This window comes from Mesoplodon mirus (assembly GCF_964341445.2).
Source record: "Mesoplodon mirus genome assembly, chromosome: 1".
NCBI lineage: Eukaryota > Metazoa > Chordata > Mammalia > Artiodactyla > Ziphiidae > Mesoplodon > Mesoplodon mirus.
The window spans coordinates 45949539-45973834 of record NC_138976.1 but is presented as its reverse complement, the minus strand read 5'-3'; the positions used below and the strand labels follow the sequence as shown (position 1 = coordinate 45973834).

Sequence of the window (24296 nt, the reverse complement as noted above, 5' to 3'; positions counted from 1 at the left end):
TGTGCATATACTTACATACATTTCTTGCATATGTTTTGTTAAATTCTTTTGGAATTAAGTCATTCAGACTCTGGAATTTGCATTCTGTATAACCTGTCAGGCATCAGATCTTCAGGTAAGCTATCTCCTGTTGTTTAAGGATTATTACAGGGCTCTTTCAAAGTCTTCAAATGATATAGAGAGGCAGATCTGTAGTTGCCTCTGATCACTTTCTCAAGGGAACAGAGAGGACAGAGCTAAGGAGAGAGGAAAGACCTAGGGAGAGAAAAGAGCAAAAATGAGAAAATTAAATTTATAATCTTACTTCAAAAGATATGTTTTCTATCTTGAATCTTTAGAAACTCCTTTTTGATTGGAGTGAAAATAAGTTGGACCCCAGTTTATATGTTCCAGCTCGACAATCCAGAGAGAAGATTATATTCTGAAGTTACCTGATCAATGATGACTTATTTTTTTAGGACTTCCTCCATCTCTTTACATTCCTAACCAAAATTTTATTGTTTAAATGAAATGCTCTACCTGAGTAAAATTTGAGAAGGATTTTCTCTTTCTCTCTTTGGCTGCTTCTGCTTTAATTTGCTGAGCTCCTACTTGAATTTCAGTGGCTTTAGTTGGGCTGTTAGAATAATGAATCTTATTTTTAGATATCATGTAGTTTAAGGAATAGAAATTAAAGGGAATAGGTGGAGAATATTTAATAGGCAATCTTGTAGGCATCTGAATGCAGGAAATCAAATTCAGCCTGGCCTTACACGGCTGAAATTAGAAAGCCAGGAAACTGAGGCTACTACTCCCTCCATCTTTCACTGCTTTTCTTCGCAGATGTGCTCCATTTTTATTCTTCTGTTTATAGACTTGCTTTCTTGGCCTACTTGTGTAGAGTGCACAGGGCCAAAAATGGCCACCCCAGTTATGGTGCTTCTTGCTACTTGATCATATAGTGGCTAGCATCATATAGCTGAAGTTTTTGTATCTTTTGGTCAAGGGAGTATCTGACTGGAACATTTTAGTTTATGAGCCTCTGGGTTGGTTCCCCCTAAGTTAGGTATTATCTGACTCGGGGTTAGAGAGAGAGAGAGAGAGTGAGAGAGTGTGTGTGTGTGTGTGTTTAATTCTAGGGCACTTGGGGTGTGGACAAGGAGGTGACAACTGCTCTCATGACTGGATATCAAAATGCCTTTTTTTCTATTTAAATACTTGGGCTGACTATATCTTACGCTGTGCTGTCTTAGGACTAGTATTTGATTTTTCTTCAAGTTCATTCTTTTCAACTGAGGTTGAACTTCTTCCACTGTTATTAATAACCACATACCCCTAAATAATAGAATAAGAAATACAAACAGCTACTTTTCAAAGGCCTTTAAAAATATTGTCCTTATATCATGCAAATTGCAAACGTTTGGCTCAGTTTAAAGCACGCCTTTCCGAATGTCAATTCTCTTTAATTTTTGACTCATTTTCCACTTGTTTAATCTAAGAAAAAAGTTATTTTCCAGAAGTGACTTTTGAAGGATTTTTTAAAATGTTTCAACAAACAGATAAGTTACTCTTTTAATATCTGGAAAAATGCCCTGATATTCTAATTTGGGAAAAAAATAAGTCTGTAATTAGACTTAATAAAACTAAACTCCCTCCTTTGAAATGCCAAGCTATCATATTTATGACCATTTAGCTAACTTCTGGAAAGGTTTATTTTTCTCTTGGTTTAATTTCTACTAAGATATTGAAATACTTCTTCTATTGAGTGATAGAAAAAGGTGTTTTATTTTAGATTGTTTTATTTCTTATTTTTATCATTGTTTTTTAATTTTTTGGCCACACTGTGTGGCATATGGGATCTTAGTTCCCCAACCAGGGATCGAACCCATGACCCCTGCAGTGGAAGTGTGGAGTCTTAACCACTGTACTGCTGGGGAAATCCCAATCTGTTATTGCTTTTTAAGTACAGAGTAATGTAGAGAAGTCAGCCATCATTTAATCATTGTTCTCCTGTATGTCATATGCTGCCCATCCCCCTTCTTTTAAGACTTCCTTTTGTTTGCAACATTTTAACTATGATGTGCCTTGGTTTGATTCTCTCTCTCTCTCTCTCTCTCTCTCTCTCTATATATATATATATTTTTTTTTTTTTTTTTTTTTTTTTTTTGCGGTACACGGGCCTCTCACTGTTGTGGCCTCTCCCCTTGCGGAGCACAGGCTCTGGACGCACAGGCTCAGCGGCCATGGCTCACGGGCCCAGCCGCTCCGCGGCATGTGGGATCTTCCCGGACCGGGGCACGAACCCGTGTCCTCTGCATCGGTAGGCGGACTCTCAACCACTGCGCCACCAGGGAAGCCCGATTTTCTATATATTTATCCTGCTGGGAGTTAGCTAAACTTCTTGGATCTGTGAGTTGATGTCTTTTACTGCTTTTGAAAATTTGCAGCCATAATCTCTTCTCACATTTCTTTTGCTCCATGTCTCTCTCTTATCCTTTTGAGACTCTAATCACATATGCATAGGCTGTTTGATATTGTCCCAGAGATCTCCTAAGGCTCTGTTCCATTTTTTTTTCTCTTTGTGTTTCAATTCTTTTAATTTCTTTTGACTTAATTTCAAGTTCTTTGATTCTTTCCTCTTCTGAGTATTGTCTTCTGATTAGCATAGCCTGGCTTATGAACTATCAAAAATTTTTTTCTATGATACTGCAGTTTTCATTTTTAGTGTTTCCATTTGTCTCTATTTCCATCTCTCTATTGAAATTCCCCATCTGCTCACACACGTTCACCTATTTCATTAGGTCCTTTAACATATTTATTATAGTTACTTTAAAGTTCTCTGATAATTCCAGTATCTTGGCTATCCCTGAATTTGGGTCTGATGACTGTTTCTTCTCTTGATGATGGATCACATTTTCTTCCTTTTTTGTGTGTCTTTTTAAAAATTTAATGCCAGATACTGCATATTAAAAAGCTGATTTTGTAGGTTATCTTGTTTTTTGTTAGGACATGAGTAACATTTTCTTTTGACTTCACATCCTGTATTGATATCTGTATAATTGTGTGTGTGTGTGCATGTGTGTATGCATGCGTCTCGCTCTATTTAACTATTGATGTAGTTTTGCAAGTGTTACCTGACTTACAGCTTTAAGGTAATGATACTTAGTCATGGGATTGCAATTTTCAGTTAATTTTAAGTTTGATCTGTTTTATTCTTCTTTTTCAAAAACCTCAATTTGAACGCACAGTAAAATCTGAATTAAGCATAATCCAGTTGCTACCCTCTATTAGGAATTTCTCTCCCCACATGGAATTACCTTTTTTCAGAAAAACAGGCAGGTCACAAGATCATAAACATTATCAGCAATTTAGAAAGAAAGGAAACAGAATGAAACTTTCCCAGAATTTATCCTGAGTCATTACACGTTCAGCCCAGTTCCTTCCACCATAGCATAATGGCGAGCAGTGTGCAGAACCTGACTTCAAGGAACTGCCACAGCCATCAGAGATGTACTCTCTTTTTCTAAATGGAACCGAGGAAAATGGGCTCAGACATCTTAGAAAGATTTTCAGTAATAAAGACTGAAACTAAAAGGTACTTGAGGTTGAGCCAGAAGATTGTTAACCACAATGCTTACTCTGGGCCATGTGGTAGAGTTTTTATTGAATCTATTTAAAAAATAAAATGTATTGAGAAGTAAGAGAAATTGATGTCTTTAAATAGATATTCTGATATATTGAATAAAAATGAATAGTTCCTAAGGCATAGTTGGTTGTATTTGCAAAAATGTTCTTTTTAATCCTCACAGCAACATCATTCATTGTACTTATGGTAGTCTCTGGCCATCATTCAAAAAGTTGCTTTTCTTGTTGCTGTCTCTTAAATGCCTTTTGCCCTTTAGCCCTACCCCCTCCTCCCAATAATCACAAAACTGTTTACTCATTCCCGGTTAACAGAACTTAAAGGGGGGAGGGGGAAGGTTAGAAGATGTGCTAAGTCACCTTGGCATTGGCTTTGTTAGTGAAATGAAACTGCTTTTTAAAGCAATTACCTGTAATTGGTGCCAATGAAGGGAAACAGCAGTTGTTTCAAGGTGTTCTACTTGATCTGGTCTGTCTCTAAGCCAGGGCCTAGTTCCATTTATAGAATATAAATTGTCAGTGTATACAACACTGTCATAGTTTCCTAACTGAAAGGTAGGCAAGGAAACTGAACACCCTTCTTGAAAGATATTATCATTTGGCTCAGATATCTCAAGTATAGTACTTTTTAACAGATGGTTTTCCCCCCTCAACTCCCCATTACCAATCTATAATAGAAGTATTCATTTAAGAAAATTTTGTTAGTATTAATGTGGATAGGTTTTCTTAGATTTGTATATCATATATGCATATATGTATTATTATAGATAGGATTTTTCTAATATGTGTGTCATATAATTAACCTACTTTGAATGTATACTTAAAATTTTCTTAAACAAAAGACTTGATTTTGTGATTATTAACTTGACTGTAAATCTTTCCAATGCTTCTTAGAAAATGCTAGTTCCAGCTTTGTTTCCAGTTAATCAGGGCACTAGCCAAAGTTAGACTCTAACTTTCAGTAACTTTTGAGCACCTGTTTCCATGGAAGACAGATAAAAGTTCTCTACAATTAAAAAAGAGCGTTGCTTTTGATCTCTGTAATATAAAGCATTTTATAAGTGGCAGAAGGTTTTAGTGTTATAACCAGAGTTTTGTTGGCAAGCTGTGATTGGTACCTGATACTTTTTCTTGGTACCTCTGGTACATTTTTGTGACTTCTGCAGAACCTTAGAAATGTGCTTGTATCTTGCATGAGTACACTGTTAAAACATTTTCAGGACTAGCTTTGCCATTTTAGGTAAATCATTTTGAATTTTAATAAATACTAATTGAATGTGAGTTAGTGTGAGAGTTAAATACAAGAGAAGTGTAAGACCATGTCTTCTTTATTTATTCTCATTGAGCAAATCTCATCTGCTGGATGTTATGCTGAGCTTGGGGGGCTGTGGATAGGAATTTGATCAAATCCTTGATCAAAGTCTCTGGTGCAGGGTGGAGGGTAGTAAAAGGAAACATACTATTATCAATACAGAATGGTAAGACCTGTTCTGAGATTGAGAAGGGAGTTGTTCTTAAGCTCATTCTTAAAGGACAAGACATAATTAATCAAGTAAATAAGGGTGGGAATGTGACAGGCATTGCCAGCTGAGAGAACACTTACAAAGGTATGACCAACTTGGAAACTTTGCTAGAGTGTTAACAGTTATGGTTATGCCTCAGAAAAATTATTAAATTGAACACAGTTGTGGATTTAATTTGCTAGCTGAGTGAGAGATAGTTAAAATGTTTTAATTCTAGCTAGAAGTTACATGGGAAAGAGGTAGACGCCCTCCCCCAAGAGTGGGAGAGGGGGCCTATTCTTCTTTCTTTGGGAGGATTTCAGGTATATCAGAGCAATAGCTACCTTGGGAAATGGGAATGATGACAAGGTTACCAATATATCTTGACCTTGCTTGATAAGTCTTGAAATCTACAGAGTTCTTAGAAGGAAGAGAAATCTCTTTATGGAAGAGGTGTAATTGTCTTATTCTGGACATGAGCACTCAAGAAAATATACTAGTGTGAGACCCAGAAGTAAGCCTTATTTTACTAGCTGCTAATATTCAAAAAGCAAAATTTATTTTATGAACTATGTTTCATTCTCCCTGATGCTTCTGCCAGTTAAGTTAGCCCCAAACCTGGTCCAGAAAAGAAATCATGACCTGATTTAGAGTGTATACCTAGTGAGAGTCACATACAAGACCCACTCTCATTTTTGTCTGACCCTATAAATCAATGATAATGTCCCGATCTTTCTGTATTACACATCTGTGATGGGCAGAGAACATTTAGGGAGTTCAAGCAGTTCAGTTGTGTATGGTTTGTGTCTCCTGATAATCCTGGTCTGATTCCCATGGTCTTGTCTGGTTTTCCTTTTTTCCATAAGTGCTGTACTTCTTAAATATTTCCATATCTCCAGAATGTAGCTTCAAAAAAAATCTAGAGTAGTTCTTTGTATTAATTAAAAAATGATTCTTACTAAAGAAATCCTAATCAAGGAGGTTCTTTTGTGAAGATTCTATCATCAATTCATCAGTATTTAATAAGTGCCTAATATGTACCAGGAAGTGCTGAGGTTTTGAGACTACATCAGTGAATAAAACAGACTTAAATACTTACCTGCAGGGAGCTTATATTCCACTGGTCAAGACAGACAATAAATATAATTAAAAGGCAAATTACATATATGTTAGAAGGTAATAAGTGCTATGGAGAAAAGATAGATGATAATGTAGGGTTACTGCGGTGAGGGTGTGGTAGTAATTTTAAATAGGGTGGTCAGGGTAAGCCTCACTTAGAAAGTGCCATTTGAGCAAAGACTTGAAGGAGGTGAAGGAGTAAGCCGTGTGAATATCTGAGGGAAGAACATGCCAGATAGAGGAAGCAGCCAGTGCAGACTTTTTGAAGTAGTTTTGACCATGTCATGGTTGAGGAACACAGGATCACTCTGACTTAGTTCAGTGGGCCAGGAATTGAGGGCAAGAGAGGTAATGGGCGTTGGGGAGGACTTTTAGGCTACTATGAGTACTTTGGCTTTTACGCTAAGTATAATTGAATATAAACCCTAATAAGATCAAGTAACCTCAAATAGGAGTCCTGGGCTTCCCTGGTGGTGCAGTGGTTGAGAGTCCGCCTGCCGATGCAGGGGACACGGGTTCGTGCCACGGTCCGGGAGGATCCCACGTGCCGTGGGGCGGCTGGGCCCGTGAGCCATGGCCGCTGAGCCTGCGCGTCCAGAGCCTGTGCTCCGCAACGGGAGAGGCCACAACAGTGAGAGGCCCGCGTACCGCAAAAAAAAAAAAAAAAAAAAAATAGGAGTCCTTATTAAAGATCTAGGGTCAGGAGAAGGTAAGCAGTCAGAGAAGGAACTCTGTAACTTCTAGGTTTAGGATAGCATAAATTAATGTTGTATCCTAGACGTAAGATTATACCAAAACAAATAATAAGTTCTTTGCTGATATTTTGTACTTTATTTTTGATTGTAGGGACTTTCAGTTACCTTGATGATGTCCCATTTAAGATAGGAGACAAATTCAAAACACCAGCTAAAGTTGGTCTACCTATTGGCTTCTCCTTGCCTGATTGTTTGCAGGTTGTCAGAGAAGTACAGGTAAGTGGTAATTTTTAGTTAAAGTTTAGTACATTTAACATTTTAAGGAGTAAGAATTTGCTGTATAGTGAAATAGAAGAAAAAATTCTGTCTCTTATTTGTGTTTCTGATAGCTCCTGTTATCGCTTGGCTCACACTGTCTCACACACAGGTGTGCGTACACACACACACGCACATTTATATATGTTTATATATCTGTTACAGATCTTGTGTAATCTGATAGATTGTATGTTTCTGGGATTCTGTGCCTTGTCCAAAACAAATCCCCGTTGCTCATCTGACTTGCTTCTTCCCCTCTTTCCTCCTCTCTATTAATGTCCTCATTACCTTCTTTTTTTTTTTTTTTTTTTTTTTTTTCTTTTTGCGGTATGCGGGCCTCTCACTGCTGTGGCCTCCCCCGTTGCGGAGCACAGGCTCCGGACGCGCAGGCCCAGCGGCCACGGCTCACGGGCCCAGCCGCTCCGCGGCATATGGGATCCTCCCAGACCGGGGCACGAACCCGTATCCCCTGCATCGGCAGGCGGACTCCCAACCACTGCGCCACCAGGGAGGCCCTCTCATTACCTTCTTGGTCACTCAAGTTACATAGTATTTTCTCTCTGCTGTGTCTTCCCTTTGCCATTCACTTTATCCTTAGCTTATTTTTTCACCTGGGCTATTTCAGTAGCCTCTTTAATGGGCTCCTCTGCTTACAGCATTTTCCTTCTATTTTTCATATTGTTTCTAGAATAATATTCCTGAATTTAAAAACTTACAGTGATTCACCAGCCCTTACTGAATCAAGTCTAGACATAAGGTTATGGTTGAGTACCTTAGCTCATCATCTCCTCTATATTCCGAAACGATACTATAGCAATTTGTCGAATGTACTGTGTGTATTACCTGTCTGAACCATGCTTTTCTCATGAGTTGTTATCCCCACTTGAAATATTCTTCTCTTTCTCACCATACTAAAAGCTGTCTGCTTGTTAAAAATTTATCTATTCTAGAGTGCGCTTAAATGCCGTCTCCTCAATAGCTTCTTTTTCAACCCTTACGTCTTTAAAGCTCAGTTATTTATAAATGTATAAAATTACATCTTGAAAGCAGCAAATAGCCCCATGTTACGTGACTTCCTACACACTTACTGACTGCCTGCTTTTGAGTGACGCTCTGCCAGGGCTGAGGATAGAGATAAATGCCTTAATCACTTTCCTCAAGGAGCTTACAGTTTAGAGAAGGAGTTACATGGAAAAACAGAAAGATACGCTACTCACCCAAACACTTCTTCCTGTGACTCTAGATTTTTTAAAATACAACTTCCTGGGCTTCCCTGGTGGCGCAGTGGTTGAGAGTCCGCCTGCCGATGCAGGGGACACGGGTTCGTGCCCCGATCCCGGAGGATCCCACGTGCCGCGGAGCGGCTGGGCCCGCGAGCCATGGCCGCGGAGCCTGTGTGTCCGGAGCCTGTGCTCCGCAACGGGAGAGGCCACAGCAGTGAGAGGCCCGCGTACAGAAAAAAAAAAAAAAAAATAAAAAAAAAAAAAATAAAATACAACTTCCTGGCAAAGAAGGGGGATTTACTAAGGCATTACCATGTTACTCTAAAATGTATTCTTTGAAAAAAAAAAATTGGGAATTCCCTGGTAGTCCAGTGGAAAAGATGCAGTGTTTTCACTGCCAAGGGCCCGGGTTCGATCCCTGGTTGGGGAACTAAGATCCCGGAAGCCAGGCAGCGTGGCCAAAAAATAATAATAATAATTAAAAATAAATAAATAAAATAAAATAAAGTGTATTCTTTGTTTTACCTTCCAGTCTTTTTTAGGGAATAATCGTAGTGGGAGAACTTCAGTTATATTTTTTAAATAAAAGTTTTACTGATATAATTCACATACCACAAAATTTTCCCTTTTAAGGGAAATGCAAATAAATTTTTTTTTAGTATATTCACAGTTGCATAACTATCATTACCATCTCATTCCAGAATATTTTCATCACCCTGAAAAGAGACCCAGTGTCCATTAGCAGTCACTCCCTATTTTCCCCTTCCCCCAGCCCCTGGCAACCACTAAATCTACTTTCTGTCTCTATGAATTTGCCTATTCTGGAATATCATATAAGTGGAATAATACAATATTTAGTCTTTTATATATAACTATTCATAAATATATATGTGACTGATTTATTTTACTTTAATGTTTCCAAGTTTTATCCATATTGTATGAATGAAGTATTAGTACTTCATTCATTATTATGGCTGAATAATTCCATTGTATTGATATATACCACAGTTTGTATATCCATTCATCAGTTGATAGACTTTTTTTTTTTTTTTGGCTGTGCGGCTTTCGGGATCTTAGTTCCCAACCAGGGATCGAACCCACGCCCCCTACAGTGGAAGCCCGGAGTCTTAAAACCACTGGACCGCCAGGGAAGTCCCCAGTTGATAGACATTTTTGATGGTTTCCAATTTTTTAGCTGTTAGGAAAAATGCTGCTGTGAACTTTTTTTTGGCTGCATTGTGTCTTCGTTGCTGTGTGTGGGCTTTCTCTAGTTGTGGCAAGCCAGAGCTACTCTTCCTTGCTGTGTGCAGGCTTCTCATTGCGGTGGCTTCTCTTGTTGCGGAGCATGGGCTCTAGGTGAGCGGGCTTCCGTAGTTGCAGCACGTGGGCTCAGTAGTTGTGGTGAGCAGGCTTATTTGCTCCGCAGCATGTGGGGATCTTCCCGGACCAGGGATTGAACCCATGTCCCCTGCATTGGCGGGTGGATTCTTAACCACTGCGCCACCAGGGAAATCCATGCTGTGAACATTTGTCTACAGGTTTTTGTGCAGACATATGCTTTCAGCTTTCTTGGGTATGTACATAGGAGTGGAATTGCTGGGTCGTATATTAACTACGTTTAACCTTTTGAGGAATTGCCAGACTAATTTCCAAAGTGGCTGCACCATTCTACAATCCTACCTACACTGCATGAAGTTTCCAGTTCCTCTACATCCTTGCCAACTTTTGTTATCATCTGTCTTTTTGGTTATTTATGTACATCCTAATGGGTGTGCAGTGGTCTTACGTTTTTTGTTTTTGTTTTTTTGGCCGTGTGGCATTTGGGATCCTAGTTGCCAGACCAGGGTTTGAACCCACGCCCCCTGCAGTGGAAGCATGGCTTCTTAACCACTGGACCGCCAGGGAAATTACCCCTCTTATGGTGGTTTTGATGTACATTTCCCTAGCTACTAATAATGTTGACTATCTTAGATGTTTTTGAATACTGAACCGATACTCCTTTTGTGTATGGAGACTTTATTGGGCCAGAAGAGATAGAGATTTCCCTTATGAAGTTTTACCTTGTTCTGTTTCCTTGGTGGCTTTTTTATTGGCAGCAACAAATATTCAGTAAATACCACTCTGTGTGCAGAATACTGCTAGCAATATGATTTAAATAACACCTACATCTTATTTCAGTAGTCCTCATATTATTCGCTGCCTCATTGATTAATTCAGAAGGCTTGTTTGGAATCCCACATTGTTGCCGTTAATAGGCTTTGCTGGGAATTTTCTATTTGATCAGTGTGACACACTAATGAGTGCCTGGTACTGTGCCTGTCATACTCATCACACCCACTAATAACAAAAGAGGAGATCAAGGCTCCAAGCTCCATTCCTGTGTGGGCTAGCTGCAGTGTTTTTGTTCTCTAATTGCAGTAGCTTCCTTAAACTTTGACTGCCTAGGGTCTCCAGCGGGGGATTTGGCTGTGGTATTGGTGTGGTGTTGGCGCTGGCTCCCTCTCTATCCAGAGAAGAGTCAGACCTAGAGCCCTAGACAGCTTGAAGCTTCCTGTAACTTTTTCATATTTGCCCTTGCATGACAATACAAACTTGAGATTTCAGATTAAAAATCATCAAAGTGAGCCAGTAAAACGTACATAAACCTTTGCACCCAGGTCCGGAAAGTTTTCACCGAAATGGTGGTAGTGGCCACAGTAGTGGAGGGTGGCCTTTAGTGTCACGGTTTAGAGCAGACTCTGGTTCAGCGATTCATGGGCTGGAATTGCCGTGTAATAGCTGTGTAATCTTGTACAGATTTTAAGGTTATTATAAGGATTGAGTAAAATAATGCATTTATAATGCTTATTCTGGTTCCTGGTACTCCATAAATGTTAGATGATGTTATTATTTATTATTGTACACTCAAAAGTCACATTCTTTTTCACTGTAATATTTCTGCTGTTTTTTCCTCTCTGTTTTTTCCTGTGTTCCAAGTATTCTACATTACTTTGGTAATTACAAAGAAACAAAACACTAAAGAGGAAAGAAACTTACACTTGTTTTTGGGAGTAAAACTTCAGAGATCTGTGTTTACAGGCGGTGGGGAGTTGGTCACAGCCTCAGTTTTTGGTGGAGGAAACCAGTTGCATAATTGGATTTCCTCCACAGTTAGAAGCAGCAACCTTTGCCCAGTGCTGTTTTCCCACTATTCAGTTAGTGGTAGAAAGGAAGCCCTGTGATCCCCCAAGTGTCTTTTTGGGGCCCAGTAGCTGGCTCAAGGTGTGTAAGTGAACTTCTTGACATGTGCGTTTCCAGGCTTCTTTTGTGTTGTTTGAAGCTGAAAGGTTTAGGGACGACCTGAGGCACTTTATTATGTTTCTTCTACTCTAAAACTCTAGGCCTACCGTGGCTCTAGGTCATGGTAGGCCTCCTTCCTCTCCCTTTCCCCTCTTTATTCTTATTGTGCCTCCAACCTTGAATGTGCACACATTGTTTAGCTTTTACTCTTTTCCACAGTGGCCGCGCCAGTTTACACTGCCACCAACAGTGTGTATGAAGGCTCCCTTTTCTCCACATCCTCTCCACACTTGTTATTTCTTGCCTTTTTGATAATAGCCATTTCACTGGGCATGAGGCTATATCTTACTGTGGCTTTGATTTGCATTTGCCTGATAATTAGTGATGTTGAACATCTCTTCATGTGCTTCTTGGCCATCTGTATGGCTTCGTTGGAAGAATGTCTATTCAGATCCTCTGGCCATTTTTTAATCAGGTTGTTTGCTTTTTGTTGAGTTTGCATCGTAAAATCTTAATTTGATTATGTCTAGATTCTTAATAAGCAGTTTTCCTACATTTAGAGTACAGTCTGTTCATTGTAATTTGGTAGTGGTTTAGAGCATAGAATCTGTTGTCAGACTGCCTGGGTTCAGATCCAGGCTCTACCGCTTAACAGCTTTATGACCTTGAGCATAGCCCCTGTAATGTTGAAAAAATCTAGAGAACTAATACCTAAAAAGTGCTTAGAATCATGCATGGCACCTTGTAAGTGCTTCTTAAATACTAGGGGCTGTTGTTTTTATTGAGCACGGGATCTATTTAGGGCATTGTGTTAGATAATGGAGACCTTAAGAGGGTCTAAAGCCCAGTTGCTGCCCACAAGAGGCTTGTGATAGTGTTGGGGAAATGTTTAGAGGAAGACTAAAGTGACTTGTGGTCACATGTGCTCAGTATCAAATGATAGAGACAGACACTATGTAAGAGTTCAGAGGAGGGAATGGGCCATCAGGAAAGCTTTATAGAGGAGGCAGCTGAGTTCTGCCTGAGCCACCAATGAAGAATTCTAGGAAGGGAAATGGCCTGAGGGGAGAGAAGCAAGGGAAGTGGCAAGGTACATTTGGCCTGGTAAGTAGGATTAGAGGTGGTGGGAGCTCTTTCTAGTTAATTTGTAGAAGTAACCAGGGAGCATAGTTTGATTAAATCAAGTAAGATTAGGAAGTCTTAGTTTTCCTGAGTGGGGATCCTCCCATACACCTTAATAAATGCTGCCTTGCCCAGTTCTCTTGTGCCAGGGTGAGGAAGAAGTGAATTGGGTGGAGGAATTTGGGTGGGGGAGGGGCAGCCACCTGGGTTCACACTTCCTTTCTCTGATATATCTTTGCAGTATGACTTCTCTTTGGAAAAGAAAACCATTGAGTGGGCTGAAGATATTAAGAAAATCCAAGAAGCCCAGTGGGAAGCAGAGCGCAAGGCTGAGGAAGCAGAAGCTAAGGTGAATTCTAAGAGTGGCCCAGAGGGTGACAGCAAAATGAGCTTCTCCAAGACTCACAGTACAGCCACAATGCCACCTCCTATCAATCCCATCCTTGCCAGCTTACAGCACAACAGCATCCTCACCCCGACTCGGGTCAGCAGCAGTGCCACAAAACAGAAAGTTCTCAGCCCACCCCACACAAAGGCAGATTTCAATCCTGCTGACTTTGAGTGTGAAGAAGACCCGTTTGATAATCTGGAGTTAAAAACTATTGACGAGAAGGAAGAGCTGAGAAACATTCTGGTAGGAACCAGTGGACCCATTATGGCCCAGTTATTGGACAGTAACTTGCCTAGAGGTGGCTCTGGGTCTGTGTTACAGGATGAGGAGGTCCTGGCATCCCTGGAGCGGGCAACCCTAGATTTCAAGCCTCTTCACAAACCCAATGGCTTTATAACCTTACCACAGTTGGGCAACTGTGAAAAGATGTCGCTGTCTTCCAAAGTGTCCCTCCCTCCCATCCCTGCAGTAAGCAATATCAAGTCCCTGTCCTTCCCCAAACTTGACTCTGATGACAGCAGTCAGAAGACAGCCAAGATGGCAAGCACTTTCCATAGCACATCCTGCCTCCGCAGTGGCACGTTCTGGAATTCCCTAAAGCCTTCTACCCAAAGCAGTGCCAGTGAGCTCAATGGGCATCATGCTCTTGGGCTTTCAGCTTTGAACTTGGACAGTGGCACAGAGGTGCCAACCCTGACCCATTCCCAGATGCCTTCCCTCTCTGTCTTGTCTGTGTGCACAGAAGAATCATCACCTCCAAATACCTGTCCCACGGTAAGCCTTTTATAAATTTATTTTATTTATTTTTGGTTGCATTGGGTCTTCATTGCTGCGGGCGGGCTTTCTCTAATTGTGGTGAGCGGGGGCTACTCTTCGTTGCGGTGCACGGGCTTCTCATTGCGGTGGCTTCTCTTGTTGCGGAGCATGGGCTCTAGGCACGCGGGCTTCAGTAGTTCTGGCACACGGGCTCAGTATCTGTGGCTTGCGGGCTCTAGGGCTTAGTAGTTGTGGCGCACGGGCTTAGTTGCTCCGTGGCATGTGGGATCTTTCCAGACCAGGAATGGAACCCATGTCCCCTGCATTGGCAGGCGGGTTCTTAACCACTGTGCCACCAGGGAAGTCCCACGGTAAGCCTTTTAAATCCCCCTGAATTAAAGCTCCACAGATTTCTAAATTCTACCCAGCAGTTGCCACCCTCACATTCTTCTTTGCAAGGTTTAGGGCAGGATGGGGCATGACCAAATTGACCTTGCTTACATTAAGTATATGTAGTTCTGTTTATTTTTCTGAGGACAGAGATTATTAGCTTTGCACCTAACCTGGTTAATGTTGGCTTGTTCCTCCCTGCATCTTTTTGGTCTTTTCCTTCAAAAAGATGTGTATCATGTGAATGATGTTTTCCTGCCTAATCAATTTGTTCTTTTCTGTGCTGCCATGTCTTGTGTTTGCATTTTTTTTTTTTTTTTGCGGTATGCAGGCCTCTCACTGTTGTGGCTTTTCCCGTTGCGGAGCACAGGCTCCGGACGCACAGGCTCAGCGGCCATGGCTCACAGGCCCAGCCGCTCTGCGGCATGTGGGATCTTCCTGGACCAGGGCACGAACCCGTGTCCCCCACACCGGCAGGCGGACTCTCAACCACTGCGCCACCAGGGAAGCCCGTGTTTGCATTTTTTAAAGGCTTTCTTTCTTTGTACCTTTTTACTTTTTCCTATTACCTTTCTTAATTTTTTTGTGGTTGCTTGGTATTCCTCCTTTTATCTTCTCCCTACCTCCCTCTCCTCCCTCTTTCCATCTCACTCTGCCTTGAAGTTTGGCTCTTTTGTGTTTGACTAATTTGGGGTTATGTTTCTTCAAACTGGGCGGTACTTTAGTAACTGGGGCATAATTTGTATTGGAAGTTTCAGCAAAAGATAGAAATTTGTCATTTTTAAACCTATAGGTTTTAATCCTGCAATTACTTTTTTTTCTTACTACTAAGAATTGTGCAGTTTTCTCCAAAGGGAGGGAGAGGGGAAGGTTGGAAGTCAGATTTAGTGTTGAAGGGTGGACTGATACAGAAGTTGTAATTTGTATCATCTTGAAGAAAATCTGATTTGTCACACAAGAGAGATGCATACATATACAGGGAGGTTACTTTATTTTTTTGTGGTTGTTTCAGCCCCACAGAAAAATTGCATTATAGAATAGAAAGCACAGAAGACCAAGAACCTTTTGCTACACCAGTTCAGATTTTTTAAATGACAGCATATCAAGACAGTATTTAGAGCCAGAAAGGAGCCGATTGTATTAGCGGGAAATCTCTAAGAGACCATAATAAGCCTGCTGTTAGCTGGTAGAAAAGATGAGCCTTGGCCTGCCTTACAAAGAGTGCAAGTTCCCAGCAGTGACATTCTTGGTAAATGATTTTCTCTGTGTGAGTGCTTCCATTGTCAGAGCTTACTGCTGCCTGTAAACGTCCATGGACCAAGGCCCAGAGAAACTAAATAGAGTGCATAACATCTCCTAGGATGGACCTTATCCTAATTCCTCCTGGTTTGTGGTTGGACTTTGGTCAGCAGGATTCTCCTCTTCGCTTTGTGACTCATTGTGTGCTTTAGAGGAATTAAAAGCACTCTGAAAGGTTCCCCCACTCCCACCAACTTAGAGTGTCAGAGGAAACCATGCTTCACCCTGGCCTGGGGACTGACTGCCTTTGGGGGGCAAATATAAACAGAGTTGGAGTTCTGGTGATCTTTTAAGGAAGTCATGACCCTTACCTCCAGGGAGCAAAGCCTAGTTCCCATCCTGGCTTTCTATCCTTAGTGCGAGTCTTTGAGGCCCATGGTAGGAGCTTCCCAGTGAGAGAAGCACTTGTCTCCAAGATAGGGACTTGAGGCAGGGGGGTGATGATGGTGGTCAGCTGGGCTGTATACATCCTTCAAATAGGAACTCCTAGGGAAGTGTTCCTGGAATTTGGTTCTTGTCAGCTATTTCAGGCCCAGTGTTTGGGTCTCAGTTTTCAGATTTTGATTTCATGTTTCACTGTTCTATATAAACTAATCTTAGAAGTTGAGAACTCCATGGGATCATGTTAAGAGGGACAGTCTTGTGATGTGCCACAATGTGTCCAGCATAGACCTGCCTGACCTAGCACCAGGGCCTCTTCCCACTGCCCCTCAACCCTTCAAGGGGTCTTGCTCTGCTCACAGGTTAGGCTCATTCTGCCATTGGGTTCTCTTTCTCTGGGTATGGATATATATTTCCCACTCTTTCACAGTTACTTCAGCAAAATATTTGCCTTTTTCCTTATACTTCTGAGTTCTCAATTTACTAATTTTGGCCAAGAAGCATACGAGTAGTGCCAGTTTGCTTTTAAATTGTATTTTAAATAATTTTCAATACATACAATCTCTTAGCTTTTCGGTGTTTGAATCTGTTGATCGTTTCTTATGTTGCCATTGCTTTAATACTTACAGTAGAGTCCTCCTCCATCTCTAGATTTAAAAAATGAGGGACTTTCCTGCTAGTCCAGTGGTTAGGACTTGGCGCTTTCACTGCTGTGGCCCCAGGTTCGATCCCTGGTTGGGGAACTAAGATCCCACAAGCCATGTGGTACAGCCAAAAAAAGAAGAAAAAGAAAAGGAAGAAAGAAATAGGAAGCCTCAAAAAAGAAATAAAGAAAAAAATGAAAAAAATTTTAAATAAATAAAAATAAAAATGAATTTATTTTTATCAAAGTACTACAAGCATATTTTAATGAAATCAAGTAGCATTTAAAAGGCTTGTATTGAAAAACAGTAGTTCCCTGCCTCACCTCTCCCCAGTTCCAGTTTTGCTTCCCATAGTCAGGCACTTTTGACCTTTAAACTGTTTATGCTGGGATTTATATCTGTATTTCTGAATTAGACGCTTATATTTTTCTAAATTTATCAATTTTAGACAGGTTTATACTTCCTGTTGCAGTAGTTGAGGATTTAACTCTGATAATAGCCCCTCCTCTACCTTCTTCCTGTATCTCCCATCATATTTATATCACAAATTTTGGTTCAATTAATGTTATTGTTCATATTATTATGATTGAGTAAATATTTATTACTGAGTTCAGATGGTATACTGTGGTGATGATGATGATTTTTTTGGTAGCTTTTTGTTTCTCTAGTTTAACTGCCCCATTAAAAAATTCTGCATGGTTTCTTTGTGCCTGTTGCTAATTTTGTCCAAATGCTCCAAAAGAGCTGCCAAAGACCTAATGATAATTTTCTTGTTCAAATACTTTCAAGCATGTTGGTCAACCTGTCTGATTTTGAGTCTTTTTTTGCGGGGGGGTTCTTTGTTGCTGCGTGTGGGCTTTCCCTACTTGTGGTGAGCGAGAGCTACTCTTTGTTGCGGCGCACGGGCTTCTCAGTGCAGGGGCTTCTCATCGTGGAGCACGGGCTCCAGGCACATGGGCTTCAGTAGTTGCAGCACTCGGGCTCAGTAGTTGTGGCGCATGGGCTTAGTTGCTCCACAGCATGTGGGATCTTCCCAGACCAGGGATCAAACCCATGTCCCCTGCATTGGCAGGCAGATTCTTAACTACTGTGCCACCAGGGAAGTCCTGTTTTTGAGTCCTTGAATATCTAAAAATGTCTTAATTTTACCCTCACATGTGAATAATACTTTGGATTTATATTTCTTAGTTGAAGGTCATTTTTCTTCAAGAATTTTTAAGACATTGCTCCCTTAAAAAAAAAAAATCAAATTTAAGTATGTAAGCTCCACTGTTTCTAGAAATTCTGATTTCTTCCCCTACTCCCACAAGCTTTCTTTTCTTCATTTCTGGAGATTTGAAATTTACCAGTGATGGGCTTTGTTCATTCATTGTGCTTGGCCCTCCTGGATCCAAAGGCTCAGCTCAGTTTTCAAAATCTGGTTGATGTGGTTTGTTACTTTGTATTTTCTTTTTTGTATTTTCTATCTCTTTGACTTTATGTTTTACTTTCTGGGATATATCCTTGCCTGTGTATAACCTTTTTTTTTTTTTTTTGTTAAATCTCATAATCTTTTAAATAAAATTTTTACTTTATTTTAAATTTCCAAGTGCTTTGTCTTTTCCCTCTTCTGGTTTGGTCTTATGTTGGTGGCTTTGGCTTTCTATTCACATTTAAGAGTGAGGCACTAAAATAAAACAATCAAAACGGGGAATGTGTATGTTGGGGTGTGCTTGCTGATCATGAAGATTCACTGTAGGTTGAAGGTCAGTTGGCTTTGAGGGGAGCTCTGCAAAACATCAACATGTGAAGGTCTTGGGGGCTATTAAAGTTTATCTAGAGAGTTCTGCTTGAAGGCTAAAGAAGGTGGGGAATGCTGGTGTAGACTTACTTAATCCCCTTTTTGGTTCTTGCACCTCACTCTGCCATATGCTGTGCTTGGTATCCTTAGTCCTTTTTGGCTCACGTTTTCTAGAGACTTAACGTTCTGCCTCCTGCAAAGGTGAGGTGGGGAAGGTCTGCCTGAGGGTTTTCTGCTCTGATCACTGTCTTCGTTTCTTGCCTTATCCCAACAGTACCCGGTGCTTCCAAATGCTGAACCCGTCTCTCCGGGGTCTCCAGGGGCGTGTAACTTCATTGCCTCTGCCCATTACTCTGCCTTCATTAGCATTCCACCTTCTAAAATTTCATTGAAATATATTGTCCTCTGCTGTTCCCTCTTTTTCTTTGACCTTAAAGGTTAATACAGTTTTTTTTTTTTTGCGGTACGCGGGCCTCTCACTGCTGTGGCCTCTCCCGCTGCGGAGCACAGGCTCTGGACGCGCAGGCCCAGCAGCCATGGCCCACAAGCCCAGCCGCTCGGCGGCATGTGGGATCCTCCCAGACCGGGGCACGAACGCGTGTCCCCTGCATCGGCAGGCGGACTCTCAACCACTGCGCCACCAGGGAAGCCCGGTTAATACAGTTTTAATTGTTTTATTATCATTTTAGTGGGTTTTGGAGAGGAGAATCAGTGTCAATTTATTGTGTTAAATGAATATCCCCCCTTTGAAATCCTAATAGAGCTCCACTTATTCAGTAACTGTTGATTAGGGGTAAGTTTCAAGCTCAAAACCAGGCCTTAGGCATTTAGAAATGCATGTGACATGGTAACTAACTTCTAGGAGCTCATACTGTGTGTAATAAGTACTGTGCCAGCAGTATGACCAAAATGCTGTTTGGCTATTGGTATTCTCAAGCCCAGGTAGAGCCTGCCCCTGAAAAGAGAGAGACAATCTTGGGGCCTGCAAAGTGGCCAGACGGGTGTGATGCAGTTCCCATGCCCTGTCGTGACTCCTGTAACCTAATGACTGAGCCCCACGATTGGACTGCCTGGAGTATGCTGTGGGTGAGAGATGGTTAAGCAGAAACTACAGGCTTTTACTCCTGTAGAACCCCCCTTGGATTTTCCCAGCTGACTTAGAGGAGAGCATCTGGTTATAGCTATGTAATTTTAAAAAATATTTTATTTTTAGTTTTTTACAATATATTTAAAAATATTTATTTATTTATTCGTTTGTTTTTGGCCGCCTTGGGTCTTCATTGCTGTGTACAGGCTTTCTCTAGTTGCCGCGAGCAGGGGCTGCTCTTCATTGTGGTGCATGGGCTTCTCATTGTTGTGGCTTCTCTTGTTGCGGAGCACGGGCTCTAGGCGCATGGGCTTCAGTAGTTGTGGAGCGTGGGCTTCAGTAGCTGTGGCTCGTGGGCTCTGGTGCGCAGGCTCAGTAGTTGTGGCGCACGGGCTTAGTTGCTCCGTAGCATGTGGGATCTTCCCGGACCAGGGCTTGAACCCGCCTCTACTGCGTTGGCAGAAGGATTTCAAACCACTGCGCCACCAGGGAAGTCCCGAGCTATATAATTTTGAACATGCTTTTAGGATAGCAGGCTCCTTTCCCTCCTCCCTCCCCAACCCCGGCCCCCCGCAAAAAAAAAAAAAAAAAAAAGGGAAATAAAGAAAATTTTGTTGAAAAGTTTTCCCTGGTTCTTCAGAGCTGGGCCAAGCTGTCAAACAGCTTGTGACCTTGTTCCCATGGTGGTTCTGTCCTTTGGCCTGGGAGTGAGCTGCCTTTTTGCCTTGGGGCTGACTCATTATCGGAAGTGGTGGGAGGATTTAATCCTGGGAATCTGTCCACCAGTCAGGCTGGGGTTAGTAAGGTCCTGTAGCCAGTGCAGTAGAGGCAGGACCCTAGAGACCACAGTCCAGTCCTTGAGGGCACAGCCTGGAGTGGGTAGTAGTCTTGGCTCCGTACGACAGCGGCTATTGCAGGGAATCAAAGCACAGTGCATGGTGTGGGGCAGAGATGGAGTGCCCTCAGAGCACAGGAGCCCTGAGCTGGCCAAGTGTGGGAATGGCGCTGGCGGTCTCTGCCCAGCCAGCGATAGTAGAAGCGAGGATGGACACATTACTGGCAGAGTCATTCCAGAGTGGGGGTGTTTGAGGTTACTGATCCCTTTAGGACTCAGATACGGCAGCCTAGGAAAGGGATAAAGGAGCCCTGGAGAGAAATAACAGCAGCCAGCTTGGGCATCAGTCCCAAATGTAGTTTTCAGAACTTCTTTCTCCACCTCAAGCCCAGGGGATTTGGGCATGGAAGGGCATGTGGCTCTTGTGGTGCTTCCTCACTCTGCAAGGTGGGATGAAGGCAGAGGACAGCCACAGTTGCAGCTGTCTTCCCAGTTTTTCTCTCCCTCAGCTGGAGCTCCCCTACCACTCTTCAGTCTTCTTCAGGATGTCTGGCAGGTTGCTTGACTGGGAGGTTTGATTAGGTCAGAAACGACAAGCCCGACAAGCCCGTGGACTGGGCTACCTCAGTGACGTGTCTTCCGGGGCCCATGTCTTTCTTCTTGCCTTAATTCTTTTGTTTCTCCACCACCAGGTCACACCTCCTAATCTCTCAACGTCACAAGTGCCCAACACTCCCAGCTGTCCCCAGGCTTACTCTGAACTGCAGACGCTGTCCCCCAGTGAGCGACATTGTGTGGAGACGGTGGTCAGCATGGGCTACTCATATGAGTGTGTCTTGAAAGCCATGAAGAAGAAAGGAGAGAATATTGAGCAGGTGAGCGGTTAGTCAGCCGTGGGGCAGGGCGGGGGTAGGAGAGAGGTCCCACATCTCTGGAGCTGGAATAGTGTCTTGCCTTTATCCTCGAGTCCTTCAGACTCACAGCACCATTGTCTTTTCCTGTGACTTGAGGGGGTGTGGGCAGGATGCAGGGTGCTTTGTTGGGCAAACCAGCAGCCTCAGTAGCAGTGCTTCTGCTTTGGGGGCTGCTCTGGGACCTAGGCTGAAGGAGAGCTTTGAGAGTATTGGAGTTGTTGACTGTTACCCAGTTATCCCCTTCTCTGCCTCTCCTGAGACAGCATTCTAGGCTTGAGGTATGGTCAGATGTCTTCTTCCAGAAATGTTTATCCTGTCAGGACTGCCCAGGGAGTTCCAAAATAGGGTACTGGAGTCCTAAACCTTGGGGGCACTTTCTGACTTGGGTGGTTTCTTAGAAGAATATCTTGGGACTTCCCTGGTGGCGCAGTGGTTAAGAATCCACCTGCCAGTGCAGGGGACACGGGTTCGAGCCCTGGTTCGGGAAGATCCCACATGCCGCGGAGCAGCTAAGCCCATGCGCCACAACTACTGAGCCTGCGCTCTAGAGCCCACGAGCCACGACTACTGAGCCCACGTGCCACGACTACTGAGCCCATGTGCCACAACTACTGAAGCCCATGTGCCTAGAGCTTGTACTGTGTGACAAGAAGCCACTGCAGTGAGAAGCCCGTGCACCACAACTAGGGAGAAAGCCTGTGCGCAGCAATGAAGACCCAGTGCAGCCAATGATGATGATGATAATAATAAATAAATAATAAATAAATAATAAATACATAAATTTAGAAAAAAGAAAAATCACCGTTTAAAAAAAAAAAGCATATCCTGCCTAGGCTGTGGAATTGACATCAGCTGGGAGATGTGAGTCAGCTGTGACAGGAACTCCTTTAAAAAATGGCTATGCATGATAGGGTGTACCTATCAGCAAATAGTCACTGAGGTACTGCTGTGTTGGACACAATTCAAGGTACAAAATCAAGTCCTATCTAGGATCTAATAGCCAAGGTGGGGAGCAGATGTCACACTTGCTGGTTTGTGTAAGGCTTTTGGGAAGCACAGATAAGAGTGGCAATAGGTGCTTAAACCTTTCTCTTTTCTTAGATTCTCGACTATCTCTTTGCACATGGACAGCTCTGTGAGAAGGGCTTTGACCCTCTTTTAGTGGAAGAGGCTCTGGAAATGCAGCAGTGTTCAGAGGAAAAGGTAGGAACCTTCATGCTTCACGGGAACCCTCTGGAAAGCAGAGACAAAGTAGTCTGTCTTGGGGGTCCTCCTGGACTACAACCTTCATCCCTTCCAGTGACTATAGGCAGAGGTAGTTGAAGTAGAGAATCTCCCATGTCCAGACAGGTATTTGGCTAGTTTGGCTCAGATAAAGTATTGGGTTGAAGACTATCTAGAATCCCAGGGAAGGGACGGGAAAAATGACCTGGGCAAAAAGCCATACTTTTGGATGTTGGGGGAGATTGCTAGTCACTTCACCTAGGCTGCTCGCCAGAGAGCAGCCATTTCTGGGTTCAGTATCCTGCTGGGTGGGAGCACAGATGTGGATGGTGTGACCTGAGTGAAGGTCAGCAAGGTTTGGGACTGGGCATGGCTCCTGATGGACAATTGGCCATGGCATCAACCTGTCTTCCTCCACGGCCTCGCTTCCTCTACGGCCCTCCTCTGCTTGCTAGGGGACCTCAGAGAGGCTCATGAGGCTCCGGCAAAGAACGCTCCCCCAAGCAGCCCCCTTACACACATATTCCTCCATTCAGCTGTGCTGTGTGGCTGGACCCCTTTCTTGAGTCTGTATTCTCTTATTTCCCTTAGATGATGGAGTTTCTTCAGCTAATGAGCAAATTTAAGGAAATGGGATTTGAACTGAAAGATATTAAGGAAGTTCTGCTATTACACAACAATGACCAGGACAATGCTTTGGAAGACCTCATGGCTCGGGCGGGAGCCAGCTGAGACCAGGCCCTGCCTAGGCCCTGCCACGGAGCCCCCCCTGCCGAAGACCCTTAGGAGACCACCTGTGGGGAAGAAGGGGCACACTTCAGGATTTTCTTTTGGGGGTGGAAGGTCAGGTGTAGAGACTGTGCTTGCCAAGTCTCTATGAGCCTAGGTCCTGAGCTGGGGAGAAAGTGGGGAAGATTTGGGCATGCATATGCCCCCGGAACTGTCCTGGCTCCTTCCATAGTAAAAGTATTTGTATTCTGAGAAGTGTCCTTCCCACCTTGGCCATCCAGAGAGACTTCTCTGGTCTTTCTGGGGTCTGTATGGCCTCAGCCGAAACCTGGCCCAGCTGCCAAAAGGAGTTGGGGAGAAGGAAGTGGGAGGGCCAGACTCAGTGCTGCTCTGGGGCTAGATGTTTCCCTTCTCTGCAAGGGTGGACTGACCTCTAATCCAAGTTGAGTGCAATTGAAAGGTTCTTCCAGGGTTTTGTTTTTTTCCCCTTTTAACGATGTCACTTAGTGTTAACACTGGTTCTGCAATGTCTCTGAGGTGCAAAGAATGCCCTTTTCCCCTTGGGGCCCTGAGTTTGCCTTTTCTGCCAGGCAGTTACCATACTTCCCTGCCCCAGCCTGTTTCTTTTGGCCTGGTTTGGACCACAGTCTTCTGCTACCTGAGATTTTAAATTCCCCTGCTCTAGAAAACAGTTGTCAGTTTAATAAATCATTGGCCCCTTCCCAGCACATCAAGTGGGGAAGAAAGAGGCTGTGATTTAGTCACCCAGCACTAACTCCACCTCAGTTCTCCCTGGAGAACAGCCTCTCCCTCCAGCCCCTTGCTCTAGGATGACACAATGAATAACACCTAGTCATAGAAATCAGTCTCTTTGGTTTGTTTTGTATTATGTTATACATCATTAAAGATCTAAATACAAAGGATATACAGTCTTGATGAATCTAAAGTAATTTGCTAACTATTTTGATTCTTCAGAGAGAACTACTAATA

General features: G+C 42.8%; 1 protein-coding gene across 4 annotated transcripts in view; it reads left to right on the top strand.

Annotated features, from left to right (window-relative positions):
* UBAP1 (ubiquitin associated protein 1) overlaps window positions 1-24231 on the top strand; it is a 56514-nt gene extending 32283 nt beyond the window's left edge. For 2 of the 4 annotated variants that reach the window (XM_082627970.1, XM_082627971.1), the window contains exons 3-7: window positions 7089-7213; window positions 13118-14041; window positions 21132-21314; window positions 22455-22556; window positions 23169-24231. In XM_082627970.1, coding sequence (XP_082484096.1) covers window positions 7089-7213; window positions 13118-14041; window positions 21132-21314; window positions 22455-22556; window positions 23169-23309 — 1475 coding nt within the window. In that variant the 3' untranslated portion in view covers window positions 23310-24231. Of the gene's footprint in view, window positions 1-6973; window positions 7214-13117; window positions 14042-21131; window positions 21315-22454; window positions 22557-23168 lie in introns of those variants that run through there. The other 2 variants (XM_082627969.1, XM_082627972.1) reach the window with 2 other exon arrangements.
* Window positions 24232-24296: the final 65 nt, after the last annotated feature.